Genomic DNA, 19,125 nt, shown 5'->3' on the forward strand with positions numbered 1-19,125 from the left:
CTATTAGGACAATGAATTCTACCTACCCTGCTGCTGAGATGATGGGCCACCTCTGTGTGGATCAGTGAATTGGGACACAATGGTTAGCCCTTCATCTTGCTGGAAGTTCCTTGTGATCCTTAGTCACCAGGAAGAATTTGATAATCTTTTCTCTTTTTCTGCAAGGATGGCATCTCTGGTGGCATGTTTCTCAATATGTCAAATGTCATTTCAACCCTGATTTAGGATGGGGAGTTTCAATTTGAATTTGAAAAATTCCTGTTCCATGTTTTGCTTATACAAGAAATCAGATGTTCTAATCAGACTGGGAATCTTGAAAAATGGATCTGCTGGTAATTCAAAGCCTAAGAGCAGAATCAGAAACTATTGAGATTTTTTTTTTAGGCCTTTAGACCTTACTATTTTTAAAAAGATTAACAGGATTTCTTTTTTTTTTTTCTCTTTTAATCCCTAATTTTATTCTGAAAATAAACCATTTATTTGTTATCATTATTTTTAATTTCTTCAAGTCTTGGAAATGAACATTTTCAAAGGTCTCTGTTATCCTTATAGCTCTTTTAGAAAGGGCAAAAAAATTGGGGTAAATTGGAAGGGGAGAAGAAGCATGAGAGGCTGTGGATCCTGAGAAACAAATTTTGGAGTTTTGGAGGGGAGAGGGTGGGGGATGGGTGAGCGTGGTGGTGGGTATTAAGGAGGGCAAGTGTTGCATGGAGCACTGGGTATGGTGCATAAACAATGACTCTTGGAAAAATTAAATTAAATTAAATTTTAAAAAATAGAAAGAGCAAAAGAAAAGAATAGAATATTTGTTTTGCTAATGGAGAGATCAATCAGTATTCTAGACTTAGTATAGGTACACTGGTCATTCTCTAAAACTATTGACTGACCCAAAACATTCTTTTCAATTGATCTACATAGTGAAGATTTTAATATCCCTAGGACTAACTGACATTATGTTTGGCATCAGAAAGAAATATCTGATAAACTGGTTGACTTAATGAACTGTTCTTATTTGTGATTTATTTGTATGCTTTGTGCATTTAAGTGAGTTCATGGGGGGTTTGCGAAAGCTAAAGAGAATGAGCAAATTCATGAATAACTAGTTATTAGGCAACTTTGTTTAAGCTGTATTTCTTGTATTCTTCCTAATGTTTTTGTAAGGCTGGACCATAGTCTCACTTATCCTCCAGACTACATTGGTAATATTTTTAAAGCTATCATACATTCTGTATTAAAACTGTTGGCTAGTGGTAAAGAAAAGTGATGGGATAAGAATAGAGATGATACTTACATCATGGAATCTAAGGAAGAATTCGTAGTCCTAGTTCCCTGCCTCCATAGGCTTGATTATCCTTGATGGGCTTTCACAGATGCTATTTTCTGTGGCCCACTATATTTACCATGGTTTTCCAAGGGAATAATGTTTCTAAATCTCTAAATCCACAATCTAAAATAATGTTTCTAAATCCATAATCTCTGGTTCCATATAGTTCAGCACTCATTCCCTAGTTCCATCCAAGATTAGTTGTTATTATGACTCTCTGTGATTGTATAGTTTAGTTCAACCAATGTTTATTAGGTATCTCTATGCCAGGAATTATACTGGAAACTGGGAATAAAAGAAATGAATGAAGTATAGTATCTCTTTTGAAGGCTTGAGATCTTTGATAGAAAATAATGGGGAAAAATTATTTCATTTCAGAGAGGCCAAAAGAAATTAACACTTGTCTGTTAATGTGGCAAGTCTATAATTTAGTCAGTCACAGCACAAGCTCCCCTTTAGTACTAACTGATTTCCCCTGGTATGAGTGGCTTTATATATGTCCACTTTTGAATCCAGCGTGGTGTATCAGTAAGCAGAACAGTGGCCTGAGGCAACCCAAAGAATGCCATACAAGATATCTGTGTATACTGTCTTTAAAACCTGCCCAGTATTTTGTGACTACATGTGTTTATTTGGGATGGGGGAATTATTTCAAAATTGGGAGGTACAGTTGTGAACTATAACTAGTACAGAATAGTCAATGCAGACATTTGTTTCTTTCAACAAACTGTGTATGTTAACATTTAGGTAATACCATCCAATAATTACATAATTGTGGCATACATTTCCAACCTCATGCATTTGTTCAATAAATATTTATTAAGCATCTATTACATGCTGGAATGTCCATGAGGGGTTATCTTAACTAAAATGAGTTTTATAAGTTGTGAATACACTCTGTCGTGAACCAGTTTATTTAGAAGGGTTTTGAACTGGAAATTCAGTGTCCAGCAAGGCTGGACTTTCATCTTCAGTGGAACTAATCCTCTTAATCGTCTACACAGCCATCCAAGAGTAATTTTCTTTTTTCTTCAAGTGACATTCAGGTGCAAGGGAACAAGAATTATACTAGGAGACTAGGGGAACCACCAACTTAGAAGCATGTCCTACATAAGAATTAATATTTTTTCTAATAGTCTTAGGCAGCTTCCAAGGTCCCTATAAGGGAAATGTGTAGATACAAGTGTCACCACATTGACAAAAGCCCAAAGATATGGCTTCCCACTAGGTATTTATAGTTCATGTATTTATTTTTAAGATTTTATTTATTTATTTAGTTATTTAGTTAGTTAGTTATTTGACAGAGAGAGAGAGAGCAAGAGAGGGAACACAAGCAGAGGGAGTGGGAGAGAGAGAAGCAGGCTTCCCACTGAACAGGGACCCTGATATGGGGCTGGATCCCAGAACCCTGGGATCATGACCTGAGCCAAAGGCAGACGCTTAATGACCAAGCCACCCAGGTGCCCCTATAGTTCATTTATAGTACCTTCTAGTCCATATGCAGGTTACCAATAAGAGATTATTTTTGCCATGGAAAATGCTGCCTAATAACAAGCTGACATTTCGTCTTTATCAAATTTCCAGGGAACAGAGCTAGAAAGTGAACTGAAGCTCAAATTTGTCCTTAGAGATGGAAAAGGGTTTTGTAACTCTTTATCCTCACATAAGAGGATCCACTGTGTGTAGAAAATTAGAAAATAATAGTAAAACTTACTATAAGTCATTCTGCTTTTTATCATCACCATGCACTGGCTATTCTAAGAAAAGTCAGTGATAAAATATGCTCTGCAGGGCAAACCATTTCCACCACCCTTCCCCATTTAGTATGCTACCATACTGATGCCAGGCACTGTGCTGACTGCTCAGAATATAGCAGCGAACGAGACAAACAAATTCCCTGTTCCTACAGAATTTATATTCTAATGGAGGCAGGATAGGGGAGATAGTAAACAAAAAATGCCAGTAAGTGGTATGAAGAAAAATTAAGGATAAGATGATAAAGACTAGTAGTAGAAGAGGTATATGCCAAATATTACCTGTTGAAACCTACCCTACATCACCCCTTTCATATTCTCCTCTTTACAATAAAGCTAGAAGGCTGAAAACCCAATTTCCTGGATTCTTTCCACCTGTGGTCCTGCTAGGTTTTGTCATTGGGATGCATTAACACAATATTAAAAGTTGGAAATAAATTAGAAGTAGGGGCACCTGGGTGACTCAGTCGTTAAGCGTCTGCCTTTGGCTCAGGTCATGATCCTGGGGTCCTGGGGTCCAGCCCTGCATCAGGGTCCCTGCTCAGCAGGAAGCCTGCTTCTCCCTCTAAATCTCCCACTCCCTCTGCTTGTGTTCCCTCTCTCACTGTATCTCTCCCTCTGTCAAATAAATAAATTAAATATTTTAGAAGAAGAAGTTAGCTGAAGTATAAGCTCCTCAATCCCCAGTAACATCCCAGCAGCCTTAGGGACAGTGGTGACTTCCTGTAGTTACTGATCTTTGGAGACACACTTTTCTCCTTTTGTTTTTCCAGCCCTCCTAAAACATTTGAAACCAATTCCCTGTATTCAGTCCTTTTTTCTTCCACTCCCCTTCATTTGAAATACCTAGAGGATTTGGCTTTCCTTTCCAGATCTGACTGATAAAGTTTTTTATATAGGGTAATCAGGCCTCACTGAAGAGATAAATTTAGAGTGGAAATCTGAAGGTATTGAGGGTGGTGCCATGTAAGGGGAACTGAGTTCCAAGCAGAGGGAACAACAGAGACAGAAAAATCCTGAGATCGGGGGTATGCTTGTGATGTTTATAACTGAAGTATAGAGGGAAAGGAGCAAAGTAAAAGGATGTGAGGTTAGGGAGGCAACAGAAACACGACCATTTTATTCTAAATAGTCAGTTTTGAGGAAGGGAAGCATAACATGAAACATAACGTGTCTTAAATTTTTAAATGTTTACTCTGGCTTTAGTATGTCATGGCATATATATATATGGAGAGAAAAAGGAAAAAGCAGGGAGACTAGTTAGAAAGATATGTAATGTCCAGCAAGAGATTTGGACCAGAGTAGTAGCAGTGGAAATGATGAGAAATAATCAGATCCAGGATATATTCTGAAGTTAAAGCCAACGGGGTTTGCTAGTGAATTCAAAGTAGAATATAAAAGAAAGTGAGGAGTCAAGATGAATTCCAAGATTTTGACTTGATCAATTCTAGGGATAGTTATTACTTAGGTGAGAAAGATTAGGCAGCAGAAATCAGGCTTCTGTTTTGGACATGTTAAGTTTGAGATACTTAATTAAAAATCCTAGTAGAAATATTGAGTAGGCAATTGAACATATTGTGTGGAGCACAGGAGAAAGATTAGAGCTGAAGATATACATGTGGAAATTATTAGCATATACATAGTATTTTAAATCATGAGACTAGATAAAGTCACCTAGGCAATGCATATAAATAGAAGATAGGGTATATAAGTTTTACACTTAGGAGGCAGCTGGATCTTCCTCTTCTTTCCCCAATACTTATATTTCCCAGGTATTTTGTTTTGTTTTGTTTTATATTTTCCAGTTTTATTTTCTTATTTTGACTCTTGATGACATCCTCTCTTTCCGAATCCTTGAAACTTTAGATGGTGACCTAAAGGTCTTTAAACTGGACATAAGTCAACCAGCTGCCATTAATTCAGGGAGTCAAGATAGTATGCTTGCTATCCAGTTACTCAAAGTCCAAACAATAATTATTTTTTTAGTGTGCATTGGGTCTTCTAGTTTTGGGGGTACTGTCTCACTTTCAACCATATTCCATAACTCATATTTATTCATTTAATATCCTCTTTCTATTCCTCATACTCCCTTTCTATCACATACACACATGCACACACACACATGCAGAATTAAATGTATTCATCTCCACTATGTATTTGCTTATTTTTTCCATCTCCTATCATTTTCTTGGCCACTGTCAAAAACAGAGGCCTATATAAACAAGTTTGAACTTCATTTATATAAAATCTCTCTAAAACTCCATATAATACTGTTTGGGGCCTTTCACAAGCAGCTGCTATTACAGAACTGTAATACTTAACCTCACTAATAAGAGAAGGAACAGAAGGTTGAGTATCTACTATGACCAGTACCACTATGTGCTTTATGATTAAGGCAACACTATGAGGATAGTATAATTATCCTTCATTTCAAGTAAGAGAAAATTGAAGCTCAAAACCACAACAGTTTTCCCAGTGTTATCTATTTTGTGTAAATGATGGAGCCTTATTTCACTACTAAGTCTTCTGGCTGTAACAACTTTTCTCTCACTGTGCCACAATACTTCCCACAGGAGTTTCCTTACATTTTATTTCTCTACTTTACAGTGGCAGTCCCTGAAACCTCTAAGGTTAGGTAGTTTTTACCTTTGTTATTTTCTACTAGCTATACCATACTTCCTATCCAGATTAAAGACCATGATTTACCACTTTAATGTTGCTCTTTAGATAGCCTCACTCCTTTAATCTGTTCCTTTGCTTCCTATGCTAATAAATAAACTGATCTTCTGCTTTCTCCATTTTTGCTCCCAAGCAAACAAATATTACTGAGAAAATTCAGAGAACTGTGATTACCTGGCCCATAACAAATTTCTGCCATTTAATGTCAACATGGTACTTAAAAGTTGCTCAATAATTCTGATGTCACTATCTTGTCAGTTTCCTAGCACATTCCCTCAGTAGATAGTTCATTCATATATTCTATATAGTCTTTATTTTTTCTTTGTCTCATTTTTTATTTTTTAATTTTTTTATTTAAATTCAATTAGCCCACATATAGTACATCATTAGATTCAGATGTAGAGTTCAATGATTCATGAGTTGTATATAGCATCCAGCACTCACCATATCACCTGACCTCCATATCACAATGCCCATCCCCCCCACCGACCTTCCCTCCAAAAACCCTCAGTTTGTTTCCTATCGTTGAGTCTCTCATAGTTTGTGTCCCTCTCTGATTTCTTTCTATTCTGTTTTCCCTCCCTTACCGTATGGCCCTCTGCACCTTTTTTTGTACTCCACATATGAGTGAAGCCATATGATAATTGTCTTTCTCTGATTGACTTATTTTGCTCAGCATAATACCCTCCACTTTCATCCACAACAATGTAAATGGTAAGTATTCATCCTTTCTGATGGCTGAGTAATATTGATTTTACATATATATATTTATATACACACACACACACATACATACACATACACACACATAATATTTTCTTTATCCATTCGTCAATGGACATCACAGCTCTTTTCCACAGTTTGGCTACTGTGGACATTGGACATTGCTGCTATAAACGCTGAGGTGCAGGTGCCCCTTCAGATCACTGCATTTGTCACCTTGGGGTAAATACCTAGTAGTGCAATTGCTGGGTCATAGAGTATTTTTAACTTTTTCAGGAACCTCCATACTGTTTTCCAGAGTGGCTGCACCAGTTTGCATTCCCATCAGCAGTGTAAGAGGGTTCCCTTCATCTGCATTCTCGCCAACATTTGTTGTCTCCTGACTCATTAATTTTAGCCATTCTGACTGGTATGAGGTGGTGTCTCATTGTGGTTTTGATTTGCATTTCCCTGATGCTGAGTGATATTCAGCATTTTTTCTTGTATCTGTTGGCCATTTGGATGTCTTCTTTCAGAAATGTCTGTTCATGTCTTCTGCCCATTTCTTGACTGGATTTTTTGTCTTTTGAGGGGTTGAGTTTGATAAGTTCTTTATAGATCTTGGATCTGTATCCAAGATATGTCATTTGCAAATATCTTCTCCCATTCCATAGGTTGCCTTTTAGTTTTGTTGACCATTTCCATTGCTATGCAAAAGCTTTTTATCCTGATGAAGTCCCAGTAGTTCATTTTTGCTTTTGTTTCCCTTGCCTTTGGAGACTTGTCTAGCAAAAAGTTGCTGTGGCCGAGGTCAAAGGCCAGTATTCTCCTCTTAGAATTTGATGGATTCCTGTTTCACATTTAGGTCTTTTATCCACTCTGAGTCTATTTTTGTGTATGGTATAAGAAAATGGTTCAGTTTCATTCTTCTGCATGTGGCTATCCAATTTTCCCAACACCATTTACTGAAGAAACAGCATTGGATATTCTTTCCTGTTTTATCAAAGATTAGTTGACCATAGAGTTGAGGGTCCAATCCTGGGTTCTCTATTCTATTCTGTTGATCTATGGGTCTGTTTTTGTGCCCATGTCATTCTGTCTTAATGATTATAGCTTCTTTTTTTTTTTTTTTAATGTTATGTTGTTTGAAATTTGGCATTTTGATGCCACTAGCTTTGGTTTTCTTTTTCAACATTCCTCTGACTATTCAGGGTCTTTTCTGGCTCCATACAAATTTTAGGATTATTTGTTCCAGCTCTGTGAAAAATGTCCATGGTATTTTGATAGGGATTGCATTGAATGTGTAGATTGCTCTTGGTAGCATAGTCATTTTAACAATATTTATTCTTTCAATCCATGAGCATAGTCATTCAGACTTATTTCTATGCTTATGTAAATATATATTTGTAAAAATGGGACAGTGCTATAATGCTATTATATTCTTTTTTTTTTTTTTTAAGATTTTATTTACTTGTTAGAGAGAGAGAGGGAGAGAGCACAAGCACAGGCAGACAGAGTCGCAGGCTAGAGGCAGAGGGAGAAGCAGGCTCCCTGCCGAACAAGGAGTCCGATGTGGGACTCGATCCCAGGATGCTGGGATCATGACCTGAGCCGAAGGCAGCCACTTAACCAACTGAGCCACCCAGGTGTCCCTATTATGTTCTTTTTTTTACTTGAACAGCTTATCACAAATATCTTGCAATGACAGTAACACTATTATGTGGGTGTCTCATAATTAATTTAGTCAATTTCCTATTATTAAGTAAGTAGCTTGTTTACCATTTTTCACCATTGAAATAGTCAATGCTATGATGAACATCCATATTTATTTGCAACTACTAAAAAAATCTACAAGAGATACACTCAAAAGTAATACAGGTGTGGGGCACCTTAGTGGCTCAGCAGTTAAGCAGCTGGCTCTTGATTTTGGCTTGAACCGTGGTATTGAACCATGCCCAGCTCACAGTCAGTGAGGAGCCTGCTTTAAGATGCCTCTCTACCTCTGCCCCTCCCCCATCACTCACACACCTGCACATGTGCATGCTCTGTCTCTCCAAACTAAATAAATAAATAAATCTAGCTTTAAAGACAGTAATAATAATAATACAGGTGAATCAAAGTGGAATTCTAAAAAATATTTAAGTACTCCAGAGGAAGGGGGAAAAAAAAAGAAATAAGAAATAACAAAAAATATATATATATATATAAAATGGCAGTTGTAAGCCCTAACATATCAATAATTATATTAAATATAAGTGGTCTATTTTATTTGTAATACCCAAAACTGGAGACAGCATTAGAAAGACATGAACTGTTGCTATATGCAGCAACCTGGATGGATCTTAATGGTATTATGCTGAGTGGGGGGAAAAATATCCTAAAAGGTTACACACTGTATGATTCCTTTTATATAACATTCCTGAAATGACAAAATTATGAAGACAGGAAATATATTAGTGCTTCCCCTTTAGAGATGGAGAGGAGGGAGAATGTGACTGACTATAATGGGACAGCATGGGGGATAGATCTTTGAGATAATGAAAGAGTTCTGTGTCTTGATGTAAGGTGGCAGGTTAACACAAATCTACATATGTGGTAAGGTGGCAAAGAAGTATACATATACCTTATACCAATGTCATTTTCCTGACTTTAATATTATTCTATAGTTACATAAAATGTAACCATTGGGGAAAATGGGTGAAGAGTACAGGGGACCTCTCTGTACTATTTGTATAATTTTCTGTGAATATATAATTACAGTTCTGAATGAGCTGATATTAAAACAATTTTTCTTTACAGATTTATTTATTGGTGCAGCTGGTGGCTCAGTTAGTGTCTGACTCTTGATTTTGGCTCAGGTCGTGATCTCAGAGTAGTGAGATTGAACCCCACATTTGCCCCCCATGCTAGTAGGGAGTCTGTCTGCTTGGGTTCTCTCTCTCACTCTCCTTCTCACCCTCCTCCCCCTTCTCCCCTTCCCTGCACATACTTAGTGTCTCTCTCTCTCTCAAATAAATAAATAAATCTTTAAAAAAAAAAAAAAAAGGAATTCACTTTGTAGGGGAGGAAAAGTAAATTTTTTCCTCCTCCCTTTTAATGTCTCAAGTTCTACATTTTGTTACCCCATAACAAAAGACAAGATTAGCAAGAGGAAAGGCATACAAGTTTATTTAATATAAGTTTTATGTGACATAAGAGCCTTCATAAGAAAGTGAAGACCTGAAGAAATGTTAAACATGAGCCTTTTTATATTGGGTTTGAGGAGGAGTGGAAAGTTGTGGAAAAAGATAATAGGACAAAGGGTATGAGGAAAGTGTAGTAAACTGAGGGAAATAGTCAGGCTTGTTCATTCAGAATGCTCCTTTCTTCCAGGCATAGGAAAAGCACCTCTCACATGAGGGTTTTATGACCTATTTAAAGGGAAGGCCAGAAAGTCCTTCCTACACAGGCTATTTCTCAAATTCCTTCAGCTTTAAACATCCAATATAACAGTTGCCATATTTTGGGGTAGCATGTCTTGGACCTCATCAGCCTCTTTTCACAGACATATTCCATATCATCATTCTCAGATTTAGATGAACAGAAGTTTTGCTGTCTTGTAGCAAAACCAGCAAAGGAAATTGAGGAAAATTAAAATTAAACTAGAATATTATTCTTGTATCATTCTTATGTGCTGTTAAAGTCAGGACAATTCTCAGATTTAAATGAACATAAATTTTGCTATCTTGTAACAAAATCAGGAAAGGAAATTTTGAAGATTAAAATTAAACTAGTGTATTGTTCTAGTATAATTTCCTACATGCTATTAAAGTCAGGACAGTTTTTAAAGCGAGATTATTAAATCAGTCTAATTTGTACAAAAAGTCGTCATTATAGAACGTGGACTTTTTTCAAATGCAACTTGTAAACCTCTGTAGTTATAAACCAAATTCTTAAATTATGTTTGAAAGGTCTAAATGTTCTTTTTTCTTTCTTACAACTCAGCAACCAAGGCAATTTAACTCTGAATTAAAAAATTTTTTCCCAGAGTTTAATCAAAAGCTATTTAGAGTAAAAACATGCTCCATTAGAGCTTATAATTTCTCCCCTCTCTTTGTGTTAGATCTGTTTATCTGGACTATTTTTTTTTTAACCTGAGTATTTCTAAGGTGTGTCCATAATGACTAAGAATTGGTTTTTGATCAGTTTAGTGAATTGAGTTTTCTAGAAAAGGGAGAGATAAAAGTAGGAATTTATAAGGGAGTTGCTTGCAAGGGATATGGAAAGAGTTATCGACCACTATAAAAGTCTAATTTTCTTCCCTTTGCAAATAGGGAAAAGGTCTTAGATGCAGACGAACCCATTTCTTAATATAAAAAAGGGAAAGTTAGCCATTATAACCAATCTTAGAACCTTTGGTAATTCAATCAAGACCATAGCATTAAATCCCTGAAGAACAGAAACAAAGAAGGATGTTTCTTTCCTTTTTTTTTTTTTTAATAGTTTTTTGAATTAACATATAATGTATTATTTGTTTCAGGGGCACAGGTCTGTGATTCATCAGTCGTACACAATTCACAGTGCTCACCATAGCACATACCCTCCCCAATGTCCATCACTCAGCCATCCCATCCCTCCCATCTCCCTCCACTCCAGAAATCCTCAGTTTGTTTCCTGAGATTAAAAATCTCTTATGGTTTGTCTCCCTCCCTAGTTTCATCTTGTTTCATTTTTTCTTCCCTTGCCCTATGATCCTCTGTCTTGTTTCTCAAAGTCCTTATATCAGTGAAAACATGTGGTAATTGTCTTTCTTTGATTGACATATTTTGCTTAGCATGATACCCTCTAGTTCCATCCACATTGTTGCAAATGGCAAGATTTCCATTTTTGATGGCTGCATAATATTCCATTGTATGTATATGCCATATCTTCTTTATCCGTTCTTCTGTTGATGGACATCTAGGCTCTTTCCACAGTTTGGCTAATATGGACATTGCTGCTATAAACATTGGGGTACACGTGCCCCTTTGAATCTAAACTAAATGATTTCTCTTTTAGAAAGGAGATAGAAAATCTCCTCAGGAGGGTTGAACAAAGAAAAAAAAGTTTTTTTAAGATTTTATTTATTAATTTGGCAGAGATCACAAGTAGGCAGAGAGGCAAGCAGAGAGAGAGGGAGAAGCAGGCTCCCTGCTAAGCAGAAAGCCCGATGCGGGGCTCAATCCCAGAACCCTAAGATCATGACCCGAGCCAAAGGCAGAGGCTTAACCCACTGAGCCACCCAGGCACACCAAACAAAAATATTTTTAATTTTTGGGGGCACCTGGGTGGCTCAGTGGGTTAAAGCCTCTGCCTTCGGCTCATGATCCCAGGGTCCTGGGATTGAGCCCCCATTGGGCTCTCTGCTCAGGAAGGAACCTGCTTCCCTTCCTCTCTCTCTCAGATGCCTACCTCTCTGCCACTTGTGATCTCTGTCTATCATATAAGTAAATAAAATCTTTTTAAAAAAATTTTAATCTTTTACATTTTTATTTAAATTTCATTTTGAAGCTTGGCATAACAATAAAAATGCTAATTGGCATTGAATATTCATTATTTTATTCCCTTTTGTTCTCAACATGCCTTTGGCTGAATAAATGTGGTCGTGTCATATGTACTCCAAAAAGACCACTAGAATTCCAAATTGTTCTTGATGGACTCAAGAGACCTCCCTGAAATGCAATATAACCAATACGGGAATACTGGTAGAAAGTGGTCTTGCCTACGTCTTGGTAGGATCTACATGACTATGAAAGTCTTAATACTAGTGAGTTCCTGCTAGAGAGTTGGATAGGACAGTCATGCATCAGATAAACAATGCCCTAGATCCCTATTTCTCAAAATTGTTCCATAGAACACGGATTCTTCAAGCTAAGGGGTGATTTTTTTTAAAAAGTGGGTTCTATGTTCAAATTATTTTGGAAAATGTTGATTTTTTTTTAAATATTCTATGTATTTATTTGACAGACAGATATCATAGATAGGCAGAGAGACAGGCATAGAGAGAAGGGGGGAAGCAGGCTCCCTGCTGAGCAGAGAGCCCGACGTGGGGCTTGATCCCAGGACCCTGAGATCATGACCTGAGTGAAGGCAGAGGCTTAACCCGCTGAGCCACCCAGGGACCCCTGGAAAATGTTGATTTTATTAAACAAGTTTATTTGCTGAAAAAAAAAGGGAGGGAGGAAGGAAGGAAGGAAGGAAGGAGAAAGATAGGAAGGAAGGGACAGTTCTTAATACAATGACCACTAGGGAAACCTGTTGATCATACAAAGTGGTGTATATCACCATTTCTGAGCAAGGGAGATTATCACTGTAGCACAGCCCCAGTAGTGTCCCAGAAGGAGGAAATTACAGAAGGACAATTACAGGAGTTTGAGAACTGAGTTTGGTCATGAGAATGAGGCCGGGGGTGGGGGGTGTTAAGGTAGGTAATAAGTAAGGTCTAGGTAGAGACTGATCAGATTTGTAAAATAGGTAAGTTGCTGAAACAGTCTTGTCCTTGGAACACATGAGTCCATGTGGAGTTATAATGGTCTCAGTTTGTGCATGGTCTTGGAGCATATAAGTCTAAACAAGTTTGTGTTAAAACAGTTCGATTTAACATGGTTACTTAAGTTACATATCATGGTTTGGTACAGTTTATCTATTATGCAAATAATGGTACAGTTTTGCAAATAGATGTTTCTGTCTTATTTCTCAGAAAGACTTGTAGTATAGGCATGATCACCAATTACAAGGATTTGCAAACATTCAGACAAATGTTTGAATGGGGGGGCTTGGTAAGAGTGTGACTAAAAACATAGATTCAAGGAGGAGCTATATTAAGATGTTCTTATGGATTGTAATCTTTGGGAAGATAGTGGATAAAGGGAAATAAAAGAGTCAAAGGTTTATGTGTGAAAGCTGGAAAGACAGTGGTACCATTGATAAGAACAAAAACAAGAAATTGAAATTTAATATATGGTAGACAAGAAAGTAATAAAGTATGTAGATAATGGGTTATGTGTTTTGGTTTTGGTTTTTTTTTTTTTTTTTACTTTGTATTTTTCTTTCTTTTGTATTTTAACTGTGACAAGTTCCAGGCATCATTTCAAAGATGACCAGAAGTATAGGATACTAGAAAACAAGATTAAGTTTTAAAAGGAAATACTATGAATTTATTCTATATTTGGATTTTGACTTCCATTCAGTTGTTTTCTTTGAAAATACTTAAAATACACTGTAAATCCCGCACCCTCATTTAACCAGGCATTATATCATTATGTCAATTTTATAGTTAAGTAACTAGTACTCCAATAATCTTTAATTGTTCTGTTATTTCTGTAACTGTTTGCAGCAAAAACAGAAAGGAATGTGGATGGCAAAGAAAACACTCTAATAACAAGGACTTTTATTTTGTTGGTGGTCAGTACCCTTCTGTGAAAAAAAAAATTATATAACCACACAGTTTTCTTTCTGAAGCAACTTGTCTAATTAATGGATTTAAAGAGCTGTAGGCCTTCACCTTTATAAAATTATAATGACTTCAATAACTGTGTGTTAATTAAGATCAGAAAATTAATCTATATTAGCACTGCAGTAGCAATTTTCTAAGCTCTGTCAGTGACTAAGGATGAAAGTGGGTTGCAATGTCACATGGCATCTGATTAAGTTAAATTAATGCAGTATTTGAAGGGAAGACTCCCAGGTGACACTGAATAAGATGATTAGAGTTTTACCCCTAGCTATTTTAAGGGGACAATTGGTTGCAAAGCTACTAAAGGTCCCGCCACATGGTATCACCACTGAGTCAGAAGGAAGATTGAAGGGGCTAGAGGTTATTATTTGGGAAAACTGAGATATGAAGCCCTGAGAATTGGTCATATTAACAGCCTAAATATCTGTGCATGCTTGTCTTCAACCTCCTAAGATAATAGTACAGATTTCCTCACTTCCAAGATGTACTTTTTTTTCATTTTGTATTTCTGAAATCAAAGTCCATCTTGAAATTGTTGTATAAATTAAAGTTGTATGTTGGTGTGTCTGCATGTGTTAAGGACCCCTACTCATCAGTGTTTTATAACCTAATCTAAATCTATATTCACACTATAGACTAATTCTTTCTGTACTAGCATCTAGAAATATATGAGAATGATGGGGATAAAATGTGCTATTTAGAAGAGACTCATATTTATTATATATTTACCCATATTAATTGAGTGTTCATTACCTCAATCAATCCTAACAACTACAACTCAAGGCAGTTATTTTATTGTATGTTATAATCAAGAACATTAGGCATAATGTGTTTGGATAACTTGAATTTCAATCTTGTCTGAATCCTAAGCTCTTCCTACTGTACCACACTGCCTCACTGAAATAATCTAACATAAAGTAAGCTTCTAATATTTTTTTTCATAGACATACAATGCTGGATATTAAATCTCTAAAGAATGACTCAATTCAGAGTCAGAGAATAGTTGTGTATGGCTAGTTAAGTATTACTTGTTTAAATTTGCTAATAAAGAGACAAGACACCTATCTTCCTCTCCTTCAAATAAGTTTAAATTCTTTGGTAGTGTTGATCTCACTTCAGAAGAGATCCAAAAGCTTGAAGCAAAATATTAACAATCATTCTCGTCATACTTGAGAATATCATGTCACACAATCTCTACCTCTGATGTTATCAGTGAAATACAAACTGGAAAATAATATTGGGAGGGAAAAAGGAGGTTGTTTTATTTGGTTTACCCTGGTGAGCAACCACTGAGAAGGCCAGTCTCTACAGAGCACTATTGTCAAACTGTAGCCAAAGCAGGTGTGATATTTTGCCTGATGCTTAGTCACCATTTAAATTTCTGCATGCTTTTTAATTCTGGAAGAATTTTTTTTCAATCTCCTATACTCTGAATATTTATTCGGAGATCCCTTGGGCATGTATCTTCTATGTGCCAGATACTGTAGTAGGTGTTAGATAAGGTAAACTCTACTTACTAGATCTATTTCTTTTCCTTTAACCATAGACAACATTATCCTAAGAGAATAATTTGTGGTGGTTTTTTTGACTTTGTAGCTGCTAAATCCCGAAGATGACCTTTTACCAGGAAAGATTCGAGACAGCAATCGTTCAACCCTCTTAGCAACAATTCAGGAACATGGTTACCCCACAATCAACTTGGGAATTGTGGGAGACAAGTAAGTATTGGGTTTTATTTGGAAGTTACTGTTGTACATATTTGAAGTTTGGGAGTACTAACTAGGTGGGATTGTTGCTTAAGAGACAGAAATTTAATACCATAATTTTCACTAATCTCATTCTTCAAAAGCCAAGGAATTATGACCGTGTTTATGTCCTTTTGGGACATTCATCATCCTGGAATGTCTATTACATAGGATATTTTTACTCTCCTATGGGTATGTTAAGTTTCCAAGGATCTTTTTTGATAGCATTGGCTTTATTTTGATGGAATTAATAGTGATGGTATTATTCCTATTCACATTCACTTGTTTCAAGAAAAGCAGGAAAGACATGAGTAAGAAGATAAAGGATGTTAAAATTCTCACTAACTGCTCCTCTGAAGTTTAAGTACAATTGTTTTCTAGGACTTTTATATTGATTTTTTTGTATCTTATGTAACCCAGGTTTCTCTAGCCTTCACCCACTTGTAAGTACAAACGGAGGCACATTGACTAGAATTACCTATCTCTAAGAGCATATTGCCCCATATTCTAAATTAACTCAGCCCTCTGCTAAATTCCTCAAGGATTTCTGTGAGCTTCCAACAGATTTTTGCATGTGATCAAGAGCAAGTCTGCTCTTTCTGAGCATCCCACTACCATGTGAGACTGCTACTCAGCCCTCTCTCACTAGGATTTCCAGTTCACAAGAGACAGGCCTGCTTTTACTAATACTCAGACATCAGCCTGGTGGAGACAGAGCTGGGAGACAAATCTGAGTAACAGACAGCATGATGTATCTGTCCCCCATAATTGCCCCTTTCATTTATCACCACCTTATAACTGATTAAAGCTCATTATGTCTGGATCCTTCTTTTCTAGGCCAAGGTAGGAATTTAAGAGGCTTTGCCTTATCAATTTACAAGGTTTGCTCTACACCTGTATCCCAGTTTAAGCTTAACCTGGGCACAACATAATTCAAACCTTGGACACAGCATCCTACCAATAACATGAAAGGGAGTAGCTTTTATGTCCTTTTACTTTTTAAAGTTCCCTTCTTTCTTCCTTTTTTTTTTCTTTCTCTGAGGATATTGGAATAGAAGCTGTTAGACAGACTTTCAAATGTCATTGTTTTTAAAATCTTCACCATTTGTATTTACCTGGATGCTTAGTTCTAGAGAAGCCCATAGCTAAGTAACCAGCCAACTTAGGACCCACGCTGGTGAAGACAGTGTCACAGGCTACTTAGTATCACCCTGACCAAGGCTCCCTAGCCCTTGGAAGGCATTAAAAAGAACCCACTGGAAAAAAAGGTAGGAGGTAATTATTTGAATTTGGGCCTAACCAATAACCTGTACTTTCATATAAACCTAAAAGTTATCCTGATGTAGATACACCCTTAAAGAGGAAAAAATTAACTTCCCAAAGAAGATAAGAGGAACCCAAGAGTCCCAAAAGCACAGAACAGGTCCTGAAACTCTATAGAGAACAACTTACCAGATTGTGTAGACTTTTTTTTCCCACCCACAACTGGTTCTGGCCCTGCCTTCAAGTGAATTAATGAGCTCTAAGGAATGTTAAAAGGTTAAAGGAGCTTGTTGTTTGTGTTTGTTTGTTTTTCTTTTTTACTTTAAGCTGTTCTGGACTATAATTCCACTCCTCCTATAAGTCCACTCCTTCTATTTTTGTACTTTTGTATAAAAAAAATCCTTACTTGATATACTATATATGCTGCCAGTACAACATTTAAAGCCTCTTATGTTGATATGCTAATATCTGTTGATTTTTGATAGACATTTACTAATAATTAATATTGATATTACATATAACTTCAGAATGTACCTTGAAAACAGCATATAAAGAACAATAAAATGATAAGCAAGATATAAGCAATTCTGAGAATATGCAAATCTCTAGTATATATCCTTTTCTCAGATGGAAATATCTTCCATAAAACTGAGAACAGTTTTTAACAATGCAAATCTAGACTTTCTCAGTCTTACAGTGCTGTGTGGAAGAGGCCCAGAGTAAAGGGTTAGAATACAGAGATGGAATGTGGGTGGAAAGAATTTATAACTGTTCTAATGGAAATCTATGCTGGGAGTTTAGCAAAGGAAACAAGGTACATTTAATCTGCAGCTTGTTTATACTCTGTGAAGGTTGCCTCCCTCTTCATTCTTCTCGTTCCTACGCAGCCTTTTGCTAATGAAAGTAAATGTTATACAGAAGCCTGTGAAGCTCTCCAGGGAAAGAGGGTCATGGGAGAAACTACACCTTGTGTAAAGCAGGGAGAGAAATAGCTCAAGAATGTCAGTAAGCCAGAACCCCTGCTCAGCTATGACAGATAAGAATAGGGAGTAAGAGCCCTATTCTTGTATTTAAAAACAGATTGGTGTCTGGTTTTTAAATTCTGTGATTCTACTTCTCAGCTCTTATCATCAACCATGATTAACATTAATGATAAATGTTAAAATTAAAGATAAAATTTAAGACTCTGAACTTATTTGGATAAAATCGGGGTAAATTTTGCCCTTGCTTATGTACATTTTATTTAAAGACAGAGTATAGTGAAGATTACCAGAAGGGTGCTTCAAATACTTGAGAGTTAACAACAGTATTCTAAAGCATTCACTTACAGATATTTTGTGTATATTAAAATACATTCTGTAAGACAGTTTCTCACAGCACATGGGACACAATATTCTTGTGGTTCCTGTAGTTTTTTTTTAAAAAGACAAATTTTGAAACCCACAGATGTTAAGTGAACTTGCCCAGCATTAAACAAGTTAGTGGCAGAGGTGAAAATGGAAGCTAAGTCTTGAAATTAACAATCTGCAATTTTTTTGCTATCATTATAAAGACAAGATAATAACTATAAATATGTCAGAAGAGAATCATCACTATGTGCTAGAATGGTCAGAGTTTTATAAAGGTGCAATGTTAGTTAAAACATGAAGGATGAATAGAATTTGTCTAGTTAGAAAAAGAGAGTGTGTTGATCAAGTAGGAAACATGGAATGAACAAAAAATAGAGGAATAGAAAATAGAGAAGTAGAAAAAAACAGCTACTCAAGTCAGGCCAGACTGATTACAACAGGAGGTTCAGGTAGAAGGGTTAGGGAGGTGAATTTGGTAGAAATTTTTTTTATTTTATTTATTTATTTGCCAGAGAGAGAGAGAGAGAGAGAGAGCGCACAAACACAGGAGTGGCAGGCAGAGGGAAAAGCAGGCTCCCCGCTGATCAAGGAGCCAGATGTAGGACTCAATCCCAGGCCCCCCGATGGTGACCTGAGCTGAAGGCAGATATTTAACCGACTAAGCCACCCAGGCATCCCAATTAGGTAGAAATTTAAGGCCAAATTTTGAAAGGCTTTGCAATCCAAGCAGAACTACCCAACTCACTTTAATTTTAAACTTTTAAAGATAGAATTGACTTAATAACCGTTATTTTAGAAAGATAATTTGAACAAGGTGTATCACATGGGCTAAAGT

At 36.5% G+C, this 19,125-nt stretch overlaps 1 protein-coding gene across 13 annotated transcripts in view; it reads left to right on the top strand.

Moving 5' to 3' along the window:
* The window catches only part of GPHN (gephyrin), a 641,293-nt gene that overhangs the window by 572,576 nt on the left and 49,592 nt on the right, over positions 1-19,125 (top strand). For all 13 annotated transcript variants that reach the window (XM_032344531.1, XM_032344542.1, XM_032344543.1 and 10 more), the window contains one exon: positions 15,530-15,651. In XM_032344531.1, coding sequence (XP_032200422.1) covers positions 15,530-15,651 — 122 coding nt within the window. The remainder of the gene's footprint in view (positions 1-15,529; positions 15,652-19,125) is intronic.

The sequence above is a fragment of the Mustela erminea genome, chromosome 5 (genome assembly GCF_009829155.1).
Source record: "Mustela erminea isolate mMusErm1 chromosome 5, mMusErm1.Pri, whole genome shotgun sequence".
Lineage (NCBI taxonomy): Eukaryota > Metazoa > Chordata > Mammalia > Carnivora > Mustelidae > Mustela > Mustela erminea.